Source organism: Trichosurus vulpecula, chromosome 4, assembly GCF_011100635.1.
Source record: "Trichosurus vulpecula isolate mTriVul1 chromosome 4, mTriVul1.pri, whole genome shotgun sequence".
NCBI lineage: Eukaryota > Metazoa > Chordata > Mammalia > Diprotodontia > Phalangeridae > Trichosurus > Trichosurus vulpecula.
Genome location: NC_050576.1, coordinates 29,291,883 through 29,310,947, shown reverse-complemented (window position 1 = coordinate 29,310,947; position 19,065 = coordinate 29,291,883). Strand labels below are relative to the sequence as shown.

General features: G+C 42.1%; 1 protein-coding gene across 2 annotated transcripts in view; it reads right to left on the bottom strand.

Annotated features, from left to right (window-relative positions):
- FAF1 (Fas associated factor 1) overlaps window positions 1–19,065 on the bottom strand; it is a 420,864-nt gene that overhangs the window by 203,453 nt on the left and 198,346 nt on the right. For both annotated transcript variants that reach the window (XM_036754937.1, XM_036754938.1), the window contains exon 7: window positions 18,240–18,345. In XM_036754937.1, the coding sequence (XP_036610832.1) occupies window positions 18,240–18,345 (106 nt within the window). The remainder of the gene's footprint in view (window positions 1–18,239; window positions 18,346–19,065) is intronic.

Sequence of the window (19,065 nt, the reverse complement as noted above, 5' to 3'; positions counted from 1 at the left end):
TCTAAATACCAGATTTCACAATCTCACTGCACATTCTACTTTGCTTTTATTGAACATTACATAGACTGATTAGAAAAGCCAACTAATTATGACCCTCTGAGTATTTAATAAACACAGCACCACCTTTCTTTCACTGATGTCCTCTGAGATGAGGTGTCTCCTTGGACTCATGGGCTCTAGCAGGTCCGGCCACATTGGATCAGCCATGAGTCTGGCCCAACCATTCCAAGTTTGGGGAAGCCTGCCTGCAGCCAGAATGGCGACAGAGGAGGGAGTGTTTTGAACAAAAGCCATTCCCCCCACTGCTTGCTTGGCTGTAGCTCAATCTGCATTAGTGGAGGGAGAACCTGCACTGATGAAATCATAGCTCCTAAAAGCATTCTCACACATACATGCATCTGAAACCAAACAAGGCCAAGCAACAAATCTGGAAAGAAAATTGAGTTCACTGATTTTTCTGAATAGTTGATATCGTTTAACTTTTCTACAGAATAGCCAATGTTATGCAAATGCCATCCCTCCATAGGATCCTTAAAGCAAACACCTTCTCTATCCCTGTCTAGACTACATCCATTCCACACAGCCCCCAACTGCCTGGTGGAGCCGAACACTAGAGGCAGAAAAGGACGCACCTCCAGAGGGAGAGCACATTTGCACCTAATTAGGCCTGTTTGAAATTTTTCGCACTTACAAGAAAATCAACAAATAAATGTGGCTTGCCTCTGATGTTACTTTTTGTCACTCCGAGTTTTGCCGACCAAACTTTTCAGGCCTGGCTCACAAAGGGACATACTCCTACTACACAAAATTAGGTTGGAAAGAGTTTTTAAGCTTTATCTCACCCCCTCCCCATGTCTACCCTCTCCCCCACAAAGGAATAAGGGAGAGAAAACTGGCATAGAACAGGGCAGGGGCAGGGCTCCGTTGCCAGAGTGTGGAGCAGCAGACATGTGCTTCCACTCAAGACGTAGAGAACCTCCAGTCCAACCCACCAAAACGAGTCAGAAATAAAGTAGTCCCCATCTGCACAGGGTTTGCATTTTATTGCAGGCTATCAGAAGGACAGAAAAGATATCCTGGGGCGAGGGACACTGAGCTCTTTCACTGGCACCGGGAACTATGGGACAAGGAAACCCTACCAATGTAGGCTGGCATCACAACTGTACCACGTATAGACTGCACTGGCAGGCCAGGGAGGACAACAGCTCATGTTCCCAGGAGGCAGGCCTGCAGAGAAGGGCCCCATCATCTGCCTGCCACTATCAACTACCCACAGTGGTCAGTGAAGCCCAAAAGCCTCAAGACTAGCTGTCTCCCTACTCCAAGCCTCTGGTCCTGCCTCCAAATGCATTCTAATAAAGGAGTCAACCCCTTGGAAAGAGGACCTGGCAAACTGGCTACCTCCATAGGTGCTCCAGCCCCCTCCTTTTCAGAAGCCACAGTGACTGAAGGTCCAGATAAGAACATTCTGGCCACCACAGTATTTCACAGGGTCACTGATTTAGAGCTGGAAGGGACCCCACAGGTCAACACCTCCAACCTCACTTCACAGCTGGAGAACCTGAGGCCTAAGAGGCAAATTGACATGCCTGAGGTTACACACAGAGTAAGGATCAGAGGAAGGGTGTGAACCTAGGTCCTCCAAATATAGACTGTGCTCTTCCTGAAGAAGCGTGGACCTTCCTTAGGCACAATCAAACAGTGCAACGTCAGAAACTGGAAATGACTCTAAAGAAGAGATTCCCAATCATCTGCCTTGTTCCCAGACTGGAAGCCATTTCTATGCCTTGTCTCCCCCTATCTGAATGTGAGTACCTCAAGAACTGTGACTGTTTTGCTTTTCTATCTGGGATTCCAGCATTCAGTCTAACGTTTTGCACATAATAACTGTTTGACAAACATTTTTTCATTCATCAGAGGTCTGAAGCATTTAGAGGATGAGTGACTTGCCCTGGGTCACAGAGCCAGGGTGTGAAAGAGGCACCACTTGAACTCAGGTCTTCATGGCTCTAAAGCCAATGATCTATCTACTGTCTCACAGCCTCTCTCTAGGGATTCAGAGACCTAATTTTAAATATGGAGAAACTGAGACCAAGGGATGAGTGTAGCACTGTAGATAAAAAATAGAGGGGATGCTAGAAGTTATCTAGGTAAGAGGTGTCAAACCAGGGAGAGCATGCACCCCAAACACTCCTGAGTGTGGCCCAAACTAGATGAAAATGCCATCAAGAAACATTTAAGAAAACAAACAAAAATACAATAAAATACAAATAATGTTAATTTGTAGTTTTCTAAGTCAGCATGCAGCCCACATTTCTAATTGAGTTTGACATTACTGATCTAGGTTACATAAACAGAAGGTAGCCATGCTGGGTTCAAACCTGAAGACTTTAATTTCAAATTCAGATATCTTTCTCTACAGGGAGTTCCTAAAGTCTGGACACATAGGCAAAAATACATATTTTCAAGAAATGAAGTGACTAAAATTTTCAACAACATTTTAATTAATTGGAATATTAACAAATGTCTTCAACTTCAGAAAACATCATATGATTTCATATTCATATTCCAAGAGTGAATGTACTAAAATTGATGGCAATGTGGAGTTATTGCATCGAGTTCACGTGAATCTTGCAAAGTGCATCAACCTTTACATCACAAATGATGGAAATCATATTGAAGATGTTATTTGTTAATATTCCAATTAAATAAAATGTGGTTGAAAATTTCAGTCATTTCATTTCTTGAAAGTATGCATTTTTGCCTATGTGTCCAGACTTTAGGAACACCCTGTATACCATCATACTGCTTTCTTTCATGGAGGAGGGAATTGAGGTGCAGAGAAGGTATAGAGCTCATCTGCAGTAAATAGCAGTCAGGATTTCAACCTGGTCTTCTGCCTGCAAATGTCTACTCCTTAAACTAGGCTTTGAAATGGTATTCTCATAATGGAAATAAAATATCACCCTGCCCACAGTTATTTGGTTCTTCTCTCCTAATGCTCTATCAAGACCTTTATGTTCTTATTTTCCTGGAATTTGGCAAGAGGTCTTCCTCATACATAGAAGACTATATCTAAATGAAAATATGCATCTTCCCCATTCCAGAATAACCTACCTAACCTTTAGTAACACTTGCTATGCTCAATCCAACATTTATTAGGCATCCTCAAAGATCAACTTTCTAAAGAGCTAGATATAAAATCTACAAAGCTTTTACCCAGTACAACGCTGACGGCTAAGCACTCACAGTGGCAATGAGTACCACTACCTTTGTTTTAGAGAAAAGAGTCAGCAAGGTTGAATGACTTGCCCCGAGTCCCTCATCTTCTAAGTGTGACAGCTGATGTGGCTAGTGCCCTTCTGGCCCTGCCCAAGAGCCTGCTCTGAGCAGACAGCACCACTCTGGATCGGATTCAATAAACACTTAGCATTCAAAGGCAGTTTACTTCTCTTGTCCTCACTTTCCACATCAACAAAATTGGGAATTTGGACTGGGTAACCTCTAAAACCCCTTCTTATTTTACTCCATGATTCTATAAGTGATCTTCAGTACCTCTGACAGTTATATGATCAAACAGAAAATGTCACTTATAAGAATTTCATTAAATGACTTTTCAATGAGACATAAACTATCTGAAGAGAATAATGTAAATTTTTCTTTATTTTGTGTCAACATAAACTAAATCAAAACAAGAAACCCAACTGATGCCTATCAGTAAATTAAAGTCCTGTTTCACTAAAAGGTCAGTATAAATATAATTAACAGCAATGTTAACACAAAGTTTGGTTCAAATTAATTTAATAAAAAAAATAAAGAAAAAATGGAATTTTATAGGTATGTAAATGAACTGAGGCATTTTCTATACTTGTTACATATAAAATCTAGGCTAGGGGAAACTCAAACATTTCCTGACTTCTAATTTGTGAAACGGTACTGCTCTGCTCATTTAAGACTGGTCACACTAACTTGAAACGAACAACTTGGAAACTGCAAGGCAACTTAACTAAGGAAAGGAGTCAGATCGGTGAGTGGGAATTCCGACTCCATAGCCAAGGAAGAGGAACTTGATTAATAAATTAAATGAATAATAATGGCAATAAGGAAAACAAGTTGAACTAATAAATATTCATTGAACCGATTAAGTGAGATAAAGTAGTAGATCAACAATCAATCAATCTATGATTGAAAAGGCAAGACCCTGGATTTCCAACAAAAATTCTCCAAGTCTGAACTCAAATGACAACACGAGGAAACTTTCCAAAGGACATCTCAGAATTATAATGTTCCTTCCGGGAATCATCTAAGGGAAGGAGAAAACGAGGGAAAGCTTGAGCAAATAGAAGAGGCACAAGATGAGGAGTCATTAACTTGGCTTCTACTTACAGGCCAAACAGTGACCAGACAGGACTTCGGGCAATCCCTATTTCCCTTATATGGAAAGGTAAGATGATAAAAACTGCTTCCTGGTCACCTCACCTTGCTACCAGGACCAAGTTCTGTTGAAGCTGAAGGAAAATCCACGGTGGGCAGGATGTCAGCAATGATGCTTGAAGTGTAAAAAGTACTGCTGAGGATATTAAGAGGATGGCCAACCCCAGGCAGGATAAATCCCACCAGCTTGCTGTCCCAAAGATTATGCTGGGACCCCAGCACACTCCACCAGCCAGAGCAATGCCTCCAGTATGTTGGGTAGAACCTTAAGAAGAGATATGCAGAACAAGAACCTTGCTAGCTGAGAAGGTGTGGAAGGATCAGGGTCTACATCGGGAGAAGAGGGAGAGACCTTCATTGAAGACAAGAGAGTTAATGAAAGACTAAAGTAAATCATGGTACTTAAATCTGAGTTTACTGGAAATATTATTGAGGTAATAATTTTCCCAAGTGGATTTAATTCCCTAATGAATGAGTGAAACAAAAGGCACTGAAATCAAATTAATTTCACCTTACTTTAATTTGGGAAACAGAATTGGTCTTATGAGCCTTGCTGGATGCTGAGTATTCAAGCTAAAAGTTTATTTCAAGACAAAATTAAAGCACTTTATTATTCAGGAGGAAATATGATGCATGGTTGACAGTAGCAACTGTACTACCTTCATGACACAGCATGTGTCTCCCAGGGTTTTTGGAGGTCAAGAGCTTTGGAAATCTTAAAGCACTAAAGAAATGGAAGCTGAGAGGGGTGAGGGGAGAGGGGAGAGAGTTCTCACCAAATCCTCACAAAAATCCTATGAGAGAGGTACTTCAGGGATTATCTCCATTTTACAGATAAGGAGACCAAAGCCCAGAGTGGTTTAAAGACTTGTCCCTGGATAATAAATAAGTGTCAGGTCTAGGATTTAAACCAGGAATGGGTAACCTGCAGCCTCTAGGCCACATGTGGCTCTGTAGGTCCTCAAGTGCAGCCCTTTGACTGAATCCAAACTTCACAGAACAAATCCCCTTAATAAATGGATTTGTTCTGTAAACTTGGACTCAATCAAAAGGCTGTACCCAAGGACCTAGAAGGCTACATGTGGCCTCGAGGCTGTGGGTTCCCCACCCCTGATTTAACCATGTCTTACTGCCAAAACTTTGGAGCTGAAAGAGACTTCAGAGGCAACTAGAGTCAGAATTCCCTCTTCCATGTACCTGAAAAAGGGTCGTCTATTTTCAGGCCAACCAGGGATTGGCCTATGATCTCACACCTATTCTATCTTGGTCCATCCAGGAAATGCTTCCTCGTGTCTCCTCTACGGCTTTCACTTATTACTATTCCAAGTTCTACTCTTTCTTCCACATCCGACTATGATAAAACCTCCTAGTTTACTTGTTAGCTAAAATCATGGAAAATTCAAATAATTATGCTTAGAGACTAAAATGTAAAAAACACCTAACTATATTACTTAAACAGTAATTCCACTAGACTGATTCCATGGCAAGAAGAACAAGGCGAGGAGTTGGTACAAATGATGACCTGGCTCTGCCATATCCATGTGGTAGAACCTTGGGAAAATTCTGATGGGGTTGGAGTAGATGGTCTCCCTTCCAAGATCTCTTCCAACTCTGACATTCTTGTTTCCTCCTGTAGAGTCATCTTGCAAAATTTACCAGCCCTTGAATTTGCTAGGTTCACATCCAGGCTCTGATATCTCCTGCCTGTGTGGCTTCGGGCCAGTCACCCCTCTGAGCAGAAGTATGCCTGAGCCAGCTTGCACAGACTCGGGAGAGCCCATTCCATTTTCAGTGTGTCCATTTGAAATCAGACATCAGATTACATCAGGAATCACCGAATGCTACAAAGCAGCGACTGACTCATTGTTTCCTAGATTGTCTAGAAACGTCACTACTGCACCTTAAACATCCAAGTTCACTGTGAGCCAACTGCCAAAAACCAGCATCTCTGCCTCTGAGCTTCCTTTTCCTTCTTCCCTCTTCCAGCTCCAAACCCCATTGAGGTCTTCAGAGTCAGTGACATATGTGGATCCAATGTGAGGGAAGAGATGCCCAATATCACCGGGTGAAGTTCTCTTTGTGCAATTCTGATGACCTTGGAGCTATGGAGAGTTCTCTCTCGATTGCACAAATATCAATCAGGCCGTCAATACACGTTTACTAAGTGACTGCTGTGTGCTAATTACTCATCACTGTGATCATCTGAGCTTAATCTATACTTGTCCATTAAACAATGTTAACCTTGGAAAAGTGACTGCATCAAAAATACTGTCATCGTGAAATACACATTTCACATATTTTTGAGGCAAGGGAGCAAAGGGGTTCTTGATAAAGAACATCACGGATCCAGAAATATTTATCAAAAATCCAGTGCCATATTTTGAGTTTCAAAATGAATCCAATATAATTTACATTTTTCATAAAACTCGAGAGTCAACAACGGGACCAAGAAGAATCTCTCTAGTTGGCGAAATCAAACCCTTTGGCATTTCCTTTCTGTGTGCATCGGCCATTTTGTTCTCCAATTGATTTTGTATATCTTCCAATTAACTCAGACAACTGAGAAACAACTGGGTAAAAAAACAAAGGAAGCTTCACTAAATTTTAACCTCAAGTTCAGATCCATAAGCATTTATTAAATGCCTGTTGTGGACAGAGAACTATACTACTCTCAGGGTGAAAAAGAAAGTGTGGAGAAGACAGAGCCTCTGCCTTCACACAGTTTGTGAGCCAACTAGAAAATGAAGATATGCCCAGCCCACATAGGCAATAACCCAAGATAAGGTGTGATGAACAGGGCCAACAAAATGCTTGGGGATTGAGGGCATATCAGGGAAACCCTCCTGGGGGTAAAAAGTGGAGGGTCCTGACCAGGGCTTTAAAGGGAAGGGAAGGGAAAGGAGGGACAGGAGTGGATGGAAGAAGATTCTAGTTCAAAGGAGAAGCATGGCCATGGTCCCAGACAGAAGAAGCACATGGGTGGCCATGCTGTGTTCGGGAATGTTACCAACACTTTTCATCTTCCTAAAGACAGGCAAAGATGGTAAATGGCAGCCTCGCCCGAGGGAGGTCACCCAGTGGTCTGAGGCAGATGGGCACGGCTCTAGCCACCTCTTTCGCTATTGTTGCTACCTTCACTATGTGTTCCTTGTTCTCAAACTTCTAACTGCCCTGGTTTCTATTGAGAATCCACAGTCCCAATTTCCTTTCTTTGGCCCCGATTTAGAACAGGATGCTTTTGCAAGGATGACATCTGGCCCAGCTTCTGTGGAAAGAGTGCTCTCATGGTCTCTGGACACTGGGAGAAGAATCTTTATCAGGACCCCCAAAACAAACACGTTACCAAAAAAACAAACAAACAACAACAACAAAAAAAAAAACCTTTTCGGTGGTGCTCTTAAGAGAAATTGGCTAAAAAGTATTAATGGGATTTGCAACCACCTGAGATTAAACTGTTTGGATTTGAAAAATTATTCAATATTATTATTGACTGGTTTCTTAATGAGCAACATGGAAACAATTCAGATGTCAGCCCGCCTGAGCTTGCCAGAGTGATACAGGTAGGCACGTTTCTCACTATTTCCGGGCCCTCTCTCCTTGCACCAGCCAATGAAGAATTCTTTCCAGAATACAACTCAAAACCTAAAAAAACCTTCAAAAGTAAAGTTTCTTCTGCTTCTCCAACAGGCAAGCTACTCTGTCTAAAATATCCGCCTCACATGAATAGCTTAATTATTTTCCTGTATGTTATTATTCTGATTTTCCTGAATCTCTTTGGTTTTAATGGCTAGTTAAAATATTTGCAGGAAGTTTCAACTCTAACTTTAGTTATTACTTGGTCAAATTAAGCTTATTTCTTGATGTTTTTTTTTGTCACCCCACAGCCCCTTGGCCTCTTTTCTCATTCCCTGAACTAGCTCCAATTTGTAGACATTGCACCGCAGCACACTAACAATATGCCATCCATTGTTTTTTTTCTCTGCCAGGCCCAGGGTCTCCTAGGGGGCACTTTAGGCCTAAGTCAAGATGCCACTTCTCCTGGTTGGTCTACACCTTAAGCCTGAATGGCACTGGCCCGCCACTCTCACCCACAGGGCCCTTTCAGCATTGCCCTGCCCCGGTTCTAAGGACTTTCTTCCCCCAGCCTCCCTTCATCGCCTCTCAGTGAGTGACCAGGTTTAAGGGCATTTTCCTCCCCTTCCCAGTGCTCATATATTAGCTGTAAAACAGATGGAAAGCTTGGTCTAAGTCCAAAAATGTTGTGATCAAAATACATAGTTAGCAAATTGTTTGGCTAAATCTTTCATGTATGATGAAAGATTATTACCACAATTCATTAGCAAATTACAGACTTTGAAATGTAGGCAGACAAATATTTGGCCCTGTATCAATCAATGTGGACCAGCTGGGCAGAAATTCACACAATTCCAGGAAGCCCACAAAGTGAAGCGCTCTTTCATTTTTCATTCACTTGAAACATTAAAGAAAAATTATTATTCTATAAAATTGTCCATTTTTCAAGATTGCTGCAAAGCCCCTCAGACTTGGAGAGGTTTTGTTTTCAGTTCCCTGCTAATTCAGTCAGCAAGCAATCTGGTCATTTTGCCACACAATTTACCTTGGAAGAATGAGGTCTATGAAAACAAAATACTTGATTTTCTCAAAAAATGAAATTTAAAAGGCTCAATAATGCTACTGCTGCCCATGGGGGTGAAAAAAATCACTGAAACTGGAATCCTATGTGAGCTAAATAAGCCTGCAAATTAATTCTGTCATTATTCATGATAAACATTATTACTAACATTCCTCCTCTGAGCCTTCCTGGCCGAGCGAGGTGACCCTGGACAAAGATGCTTGTTTAGGCTACGTCTGCTGTGCTTAAGCTGACGCAGCCATCGATGGGGACAGCTGCACCGGGGAGCAACTTAAAACAAATTTCATCCTTGTGGCATCTAATCCAGAGCCTGGTACAAGAAGCATGGAAAAGTGAGTGTCAAAATTAAACAATGCCGGCTTTGCTCCGAACAGATGCTTTTCCCCTGCAGCTGTAAAAACCTTAAAACAATCCTGGGCTCCACTGTCTGGTCACGCAACTACCACAAAGCAAGGCATACATTGTGCCATTTATTACAAATGTTTGCCATGAGCTTTTAACATCTTTTTTTTTTCTTTAATAAAAAAAACACAGTAACAGGGATCTATTGAGGGAAACCATGGGGTATTTTACCCCTTCTCTAATAAGTGAGCAGCAGGATTAGATAGATAGATAGATAGATAGATAGATAGATAGATAGATAGATAAAAAGCTTACCATTCTAAATTTGTATGCAAAGGAATAATAACTCCTTGGCTTGACACTACTATATATAAGACACATTAAAAAACCAGAAAAAAACTATAAGTGCAGGGTCTAGGTCTAGGAGAATACAGCCAACTTAAATTTGGCACAAAAGAATACACATAAATATGGTATGATAGAAAGAGCACTGGATTTCAAGTTTAGAGGGCTTGGGTTCAAAGCCCAGTTCAGATACTAGCCTTTTAAATTTGGGCAAAACCTTCTCTCTGCAGTTCTTTTTTTTTTTTCAGTTGTAAAAGGTGGGGCAGTGGCCTAGACAGTCTATAAATAAGGTCCCTTTCAGCTCTACACTGGTAGAGAATTTTGTGACACAGCTATCACTTGAAAAGACCTAAGCTATGGCAAAATGTATGTTTACAAAGCTCCCAAATCATTTGAGGCTTGTCCTTGGTTTTGTCTCAAAACAAGGAGAGAAGCTTCGTATGCTATGCCCTATTTTCCAGTGAGAGGAGAGTCGAGCATGAAGCACACGGACCTTAGATACAGTTATGGAGTGACCGCGGCCCTCCTGCTAAGACAGCCACAGTCCTTCTGAACTCCTGCTCAGTTTCCATGAAATTGGGGGGTTAGTATTTTAAATAGCGCTATCAACAAACTCTTCATTATTAGGAAGGCAGCCCCGGCAGGGCTCAGGGAAGGGAGTGTCCATTGCATGGTCCCCATGAATCCCATTCCCTTCCTTCCCTGTTAATTGAGGTTCTCTCTTTGAAGATAGTTTTTATTGTGCCTACAAGTAATAGAACCAAGCAGCTTACCCTTCATTTTAAAGAGTTTCTTGCTGTAAAAATTCAATAAGTTTTTCTTTCTCATTCAGATAAGTTCCTGAAAGCTTTTTTTTTAATCCAGGATATCAATTCATTAACACCTCACTGCTTATCCCTATCCCCGCCTATCTGACTGGTTGAGGTTGGGGTTCCCCCCTCCCCCAAACCCTGAATTCCAATGACTAAGCCCTAAACTAATGACCAAATTAATTTTTAAATAGAATGAATTTTGTTTTAAAAGCCAATGATGATTTTCACCCTCTTCAGTTTGAAATACTTATATTTCTGAGAAATCCCAGAAGATTTTTTTTTTACAAGACATTTAATTGAGATTGTAATGAAAACATACTGACTACCACAGGGCATTATCTTTCAATTTTACATAAAGAGTCTATTCATGGTATTTATTTAAAGAGGCTGGGATAAACTTTAAGAAAGGGCTGGAATGTTTACAATTACGGTTTCACTAATTATAAGCTATCAAGATGATTGCATTGCTACTGGTTGTTATTTATTACAATCAAAAACAGACTTTAAGGGCTGCTAGTATTGCTATTTGCCTGTGCCTTCATAGTGGTCTGGGCTTCGCCATAAAAACACGATAAAAAGTCGCTTTGCTTAAGATGGTGAAAAATGCCAGGTCGCCAGGAATCAGAGCTAGCTCTGAAGCCTTTGGCCAGAGGCTCAAAGCAGGGCCTGCCACAGGGCTGGGACAGGAGCTCCCCACCCGCAAAGGGGGCAGGAGGCTGGCTTCCAGTGTGCTGCAGTTCCTATTGGGGGGGGGGGGGGGGTTTACTTCATGGTATTGTGGGTTAACACTGAGCATTCTGCTAAGTTTGGGGAAATTCCCCAACTTGTGTCTCACTTGTAAGCTAAGCTCCTACCCTAACCACATTTCTAATGGCTTAAGGCTGGCTTGACTATTTACAGGAGGGCACATCCCCAGGTCCCCATTGGGTTTCTGAGGACCAAATGTACCCCAGGTCCTTCCTCCTGCCCTGTTTCACCTCTTGCCTTCCCTCCAAGTTTTCTCCTTCTCAGGGCTCACTGTGGAGAGGGGAAGAAAGAGTTCTGGAAAACAATATTGGAAAAAATGGAAAAAGAAAGACTAACTGAGCTAACATGTCTGTATGTGTGAGTGACTTTGCATTAGCCTCATCATTTCCGGGCCTCAGCTCGGTGCTGCCAGCCAGCCTGCCTACCTCTGCCTTCTTTCCTTCCCTCTTGACTTTGCCAAATCACAGGAGCTCCTGGGCGCACACTCTGCGGCTGCTGACTTGATGGAAAGAAAATATGAAATTAAAGAGATGATGAACAGCCTGGGCCCAGAAACATAGGCCCGGCCCCAAGCAAGGCCTGGGGGTGGGGCTGGGGGGAAAGCAGGGAGGCGGCGGCGACGGGGACCACATTCCAGGGCCAACACAAAAGGGCCCCAAAGCAGGGATTCCTGGCAGGACACAAAGCGCCTGCTCAGTCAACTCGGTCAACTGTTGCTCCAGCTTTTCTCTTGCTAGTGCTCAAAGAGTCCGCTCTAGGACAAAGGCTGCGACCCCACCCCCACCCCCACCCCACAATAAGGCAGCCCCCAGAAATGCTCCAAGGATTCCTTTCACCAGGGCTGGGGGGGTGGGGGAGGCTGCACTGGCCAGAACAGAACGGCACTGAACGGGTTGGGACGGGCTGCCTCTGCGTGAGTCCAGCTTCTGCCCTTGGGTTCAGGACAGCCCAGCCAGCCTGGTTCCCCATGGCCAGTGGCCAGCGTCCGGTGTCCCCGGCTTCCCCAGTGGGAGGTGGGAAGCAGGCAGCCCGGGAGCAGCAGCCACTGCAGAAGCAGCAGCAGCAGAGGCAGCGGCAGTAGCAGCGTCTTCAGGCAAGCACAGCCTTTGTCAGGCTCCTGGGAGCCCTTCAAGTGCACAGTAGGTGTTCATCGGGACCATCTGGTCAGAAGGAAAACAAGCGGCTGGGTCCGCCTTTGAGCGGCGCGGAGCGAGTAGGAATTAGGCTCTTCAATTAGCACGATTACAACCTGTCAAGGGTGTATTGTACCAGAGGATTATTACAGTCTTGGGCCCCGGCGCCGCCACGATTTCCCCTCTGCCTTTTCTTGCACGGAAAGATGGCCCTGGTGATGATTTCCCAGTAACTTTTAGGGCAGTTGGAGCCTGGGGCGGCCAGGGGCCAGGGCCAGGCACTGGGCCTCCTGATCAGGGCCTCATAGGAGTCCCGTCTCTGCCGACTGGCATCAGCTGTGGCCGGCCTCGTCCGGGGAGTGGGTCCCACCACCGGATACGCGTGGGTCAGGGGCACTCCAGGCAGGCATCTGGAGCAAGGAAAGGGGAACAACACTGGCCGGCCAAGGGCATCTTAAACCAAAGCAAACATTAAATTTTGCAATAAAATGTGTAAGTCCCTTCCTGGCAGCTGCGGAGGAATCGGATAAAAGCTAGATTTCCTAGGGGCTGCCCCGGGAAAGAAGTGATCTCCTCACCGGCTGGCGAGGTTTCACCAGCTCTCACTTTCAAAAGCAATTTGAAACTCACAGTTAACATGCAGATTTAAGCGACAAACTCATAACCTCCTTCACTAAAAGCTAAGAAGTTTGAATCCATCACCCTGAGCTGAAGTGGGGAAAATGCCTATCTGCTTGCCAAGGCAGCCCTTCATGATTCTAAATGTTTTTTTTTTAAAAATCAGTTCTTGAAATATACCCATGAAAATCGGTTAATTCTAATGCCCCGCTAAGTCAGGGGCACCCCATTTCATACACCCACATGTCCTAGAACTTTCCAAAAAGAACCCAGCACTTTTACCTGCTGCCCGAGACACAATGGTCTGTCAAAAAACATCCGCAAACCCTGCTTCAAAGCTCATATCGGCTCTCATACAAGTACTCTCGGATACTAGACTCCACAGTTTGCGTTATTACATATATAATAAACCACAGTTTATGTGGACTTAGATACATAATTCGAAAGACTGGTGATAAACAAGAAGGTAAAAAAATTAAAAACAAATCTGGTCAGCAAGACTAAAATATTAAAGATTTAGGCAAAATGTTCACATAGAGGGAATGGGCCTAAACCAGTCTGTGGGTTGGAGAGACACACCATAAACAAAACACCCTCTCCCAATTTGGACCATGGGAGGCTTTTCTTTTCTGATTAAGGGTTAGTCTAACTTATCACAGCATAATTCTTTAGCACAGATGACAACTGACAAATATGACTCATGTACAAAGCACATGTCTTGTGGCAGATTTCTGACCTTTGCTGTCTCTACTTCTCACTTGAACAATTACTGCCTTGTGAGTCAGTTTGTTAGACAAGTTCCCAGTAAGGAAAATGTGTCCCAGAAGAGTCTAAGAGATACCTTCAGATGGGTCAATTTTTATTATGATAAGCTAAATAAATATCAAGTATGAACAGTGATATTGCTGGGGGTTGAGGGAACGAAACTTTTCAAGTATTAAAACCTTTCCAGAAATGACTTACAGCCCTTATTAGCAGACATGACAAAGGAATACTCCCCAACCTACAACAGAGATACTGAAGGTCTCTTATCCTTGCCCCACTGGGTGCCTGGAGCTGGCCAATAGCAGATGGAAATAGGGGCAGATTTTGCCTGCTACTGCGGCATTTGCAGTAGTAAGACAGACAACAACTGGTCAGTTTCCAAGAAGAGTTTGGCTAGATTTTAGGATCACTAATCATTCCTTTTCCCCACCTGTGTTTGGGGTTTGGGATTATGCAAATTACATTTTTGACCCAACTCAAATGCATTTGATTGCAGCCAGTAAATTCTATTAATACTAAGATGGTGCAAAATATATTTTGTCGTTTCTCCTGACTATAGAAATTCATTCAAATATGCTGAGCTTATTTTTATTTTCCCATGAAGTTAACTGGTTATAAAGTGAATTTCAGATAAGGTGCTGAAGGAATCAAGGAATCACAATCATTTTTACATAATTTGGTTACTTTACTGCAGATGCTACTGACAAAATGATCAGGAGGAAAAAGCATTTTTTTCTTGGGGCCAGTCGAAACATCTTTCTCCCTCTCTTCTGTCCCCTTTGGTATTCCCATTTTATTCCCTTCTCCTTGAGAAGGATCCCTAGGACTTTAAATGAACAAATAAATTGAAGCAGGAAAATGTGTTAAAGAGCTTCAATTGAGAGAAGCCCATTTCGCCAGCTCCTTGGCTAAAACAGAATCCTAGAGCGCTGTTGCAACCACTTCGGGATTTCCCAGACAATAGCTTACAGATAGCTCTGCGAGCGCCAGCTCTCGTCGCTTGTGGTTTATCAGAGCCAACTTGCATGAACGTATATGGCTGCAGAATTAAACCCAATTTGGTGCCTCCACTTTTCTACCTCCTGTTTGTCCACAATTGTCACAACTCATAAAAACAGGTGATCAAACATGCCTTCATCCCTCATTCGTATTTCACCGAACAGAAATTCCATTCAAAACCAGAGCTACCTTCTAATGTAACAACATAAAGGCCTTCCACAACGGAGTGTCCAAACAGTGAATACTACAATGAAAACTGATGAGGTTTCTCGATACATTAACAGGTTAGTAGTCATTCACTTGTGCCAGGTTAAGATGAATGGAAGTAGATTTCTGGAACATGATGCAGCATAATTTATGATTTAGGAAATCTAGCATCATTATGTCGCCATGTCAATAAAATAAAACACACCCGTGGGCTAGCTACATAATAAAACAGCAGATGAGTCCCAGGGTTCTATTTGGTTTCACACCAATCTAGCAGGGATTCAGTCTTATAGCATAAATGACTGTGCTTCAGCTCTGACCCCACCAAGCCTGTGGCTTTGCTTCTGAGTAACAGAAACTCATGGAAAACCACCAGTGACTCCCCAAGGAGGTGCCTCAAAATTGCTGGACAAGGCTAGAAGACCATGGGTGCTATATCTTGCAAAATCATTTACCGTATAGAAGAGATAAGGAGAAGAAAAGCACCTGTTTACTCCTAGAATAGGGGTGGAAAGGAAGGAGTAACTTGGAAACAGCACAGATTTTTCCACTTCTTAGCTATGGCCAGCACATCCTAAAATATTTTAAAACTCTGTGTTAAAAACTGAAGCCCTGGTAAAGAGATCATACTGTAGAATAATGAAGGCTCCCTCTCCTTGCAAAACTGTTCCAGAAACCACTGGTAAAACCATACTTGGAAAACAGTCTGAAAAAATATTTATGACTTTAAAGTCATTGCAGCCTAAAAATATATGTGACAATCCAAACACCAAGCCCTGGAGAGACAGTTGCATCCAACTGTGGCGAACAATGGTACATTTATAGAATTTTAAATATTTCTTTTAATAATTAATGGAGTCATTTTGAATCCTTCTGCATAGGATATCAGGTGTGAGCAGATTGCATTAACACTGCTTAAACATTTCAACTTGTCAGTATGGCCAACTCGATTTCGGAAATATTTGCAGTATTTTCCCATCGAAACAGTAATAAAGGAAAAATAAATATATGCCACTACTTTATAATCACCGAACATTAATGAATATTTTATGTCTTTTTAAATCTCCCTGTTTAATTTAAAAGGGTGAAATTAAGTCTCCTTCCTGCAATATGCCAATTATCTGTAAATCAAACAATAACTTGGCCATTATGCTCCTTTTTGTTAATAGGAGAGAAGCTCATTTGAAAGCACTGAATGGCATTTGTAGACAATCTGAGGGAAGAGTCCTTTCTGCCCCCTTGTGGGAAGAGGTTGCATCTCCAGAAAAGGACAGGTAAAATACCAAAGTAAAACATAAAATCAATCTAAGGCTCTGGAACTTTCAATAAAAAAAGAAAAGGAGGAATTCTCTATGATTTTTCCCAAGAGAAAGGGAACTCTGTCTCCATGAGGTACAATGGGAAGAGCCTCAGATGTTGAGTCCTAAGGCTTGATTTCACCGCCAAGTTCTTCTACTCTCTCCCTCTGCTTCCTTGGGCAAGTCCCTTTCTCTATTCAGAACATGGTTTTCTCCTCTGTAAAATAAATGAATTGGACTAGAAAACTCTAAGGCTCTTTGCCTTCTCTAAGGCCTATAACCCTGTGGGAACACCCAAAGAGAAGGAAATAAACTTGAGTTCTTTACTACTCACCACTTGGACATTTGCATTTTTCAACCATCCAAACCTTAACTTAACTTAATCTTGTGGGCGTGCAATGTGAAATGTTAACAGGATCTGAGAAGGAATGAACACAATGATATACTTCAAAGATCCCATTATCCACAAGAGCTGCTCTAGCCTTTTCATATTAAGTGTGTACAGCTCTTCAGAAAAACCTATCAAGGCCAACATAAAATCTGCCACTCCATTTCTCTACTTCTGTTACTGAAACAGGATACTCTAGATTATATTAAAATTTCATTTCCCTTGTTTTGAAAAAAAATTTACTCTGACCACCATCAGCACTTGGGGAATACCTAACTACAGCTACTTTATTCTGGTAGCTGCAATATAATGGGAGCTTTGAACAAAAATACTCTAAAATGTCGAGAACAGAAAATATCCACCATGCAGGTCAGAAGTGACACTGCTTACTTTTCTCACACACACACACACACACACACACACACACACACATCCACACATGAAAAAACCTAGAATGTAGCATTGTTAATAACTGATTAAAACCATCAATATTTAAATTGGCGGGCCCATATAATCTGTTTAAAATACAGAAAGAGATTATACAAATAAAGTTCACAGGAGTTTGCTCTACTTCTACCCATTTCTCAGACTGAAGCCTCATCACCAGGAACAAGTGCAAATGATGCAAAAGCCTTTCCAGCTTTAGTTCCTTGCATAAAATAGCCCACCGATCTCGTGGGTAATCAGACAATCTTTAACAATGGCTTTGTTCTTAGTACTCATCATCTGATAGAGCACCAGTATTTCACTGAAGCCCTCCTCACAACCACCACCCTGGACATTATTTGGTCTGGGAAAAAACTTAAGGTTAAAAGCCAGATTGAGGTCTAGAAAATATGATCCCGAAAAAAAAAAAAAAAGCCTAGCCATGTGGCCTGTCACTTACAATCTGGAATCCTATGCTACACATTGGTCAGCTGCACACTGACAAAACACCATGTGGCAGGTTTCTGGTGCTCAGTACGGCAGGTTCATGTGCATACCCTGGGTTACTGCTTCTCTTTAGGAAGGGAAGGTTTTATTTCTACGAGTGACTCTGGTTGGCCAATCTGAAGCTGGAAATGATCCCATGCCTATAAAATATCAACACCCTTTTCCCCCATCCCCTCGTTGTATACTAAGTAACCCAAATTTGAGGAGGAAACATTCTCTAAAATATATCCTGTCAACAAATCACTTTTCTTTCAACTCTTCTAATGAATATTTCTACTATTTACTCACTATTAAATTATAAAATATATTACATTTAAATGACTTCCTTTTCTATAATATTAAATGGAGTATTTTAAAAATTATCAAGAGCTCCCATCTATCCTTTGAAGGTCAGGTCATTTAGTTTATCTACAGTAATCTTTGATGCTCCAGTTAATTAAAATTAAGAGCCCAGTAATGAAACATAAAGAGAGTTTCCAGCCAGAAGAGAGAAGCCCTCTTTAACAGGGTCAACATGAGCTCTAATGAGCTCCTTCTCTTCCTCAGCTGTGAGACAGAACTCACCTCCTGGATGGTACTGCTTCCCGAGAAGTTCAAGCTGTACTCCCGCTGGACTTCTTGATGGGTGACAATCAGCATGAAGTTCTGATTTAATGACTCCTGCAGGGCACTGAAAGGGTTGAAAGAAAAACAAGGAAATCAGGGACAAGCGTGTTCTAGCTTGCTGAGCAGTGAGCTACAGAACCCTCAGGAGGACCCTAACCTCGACATCGACATGTCCAGGCACAATGTGAGCATCTTGGCAGTTCTGAAAGGCAAGAAGCCATGCTGAGGATGACCAAGGGGAGCTAACCTGTTAACTCCTTCTCTACCAAAGTGAGTAAAGTTGGTTGGCTAGAAATATTTTACCTACAAAATAAAATTTTAATATAGAGAGCCATATGCTATCTTCTTTTTCATTAGTACCAGTATTTATCTTCCAGTAGCTCAGATGGGCAAGAACACCTGACATGACAAGTCCAACTTAAATTCAAAGGCAACAGAAAGCACAATTCTGGACCAATCTTATGAGAAATAGATGGAAGAAGAGAAATAAAATTCTGGGTCGGACCGATGCACAGCATAGTTAATATTCCAATTATATCACACTAAAAGGTTTACAAAATGTTTTCCTTACCACAACCATATGAGGGAGCTGGTAGGAGTATAATTAGCCCCATTTTACGGATGAGGAAATAAGGCTCAGAAAGGTTATAAAATGTGCCCAAGGCAATATAACTATTAAAAGAGTAAGCTAAATTCAAAAGAGAAGTCAAGGGAGAACAAAATAAGAAATAAGAAGAAACTAAGATCCCTTTCACCTAAGAGAAAAATTGGTGGTGGAACATGT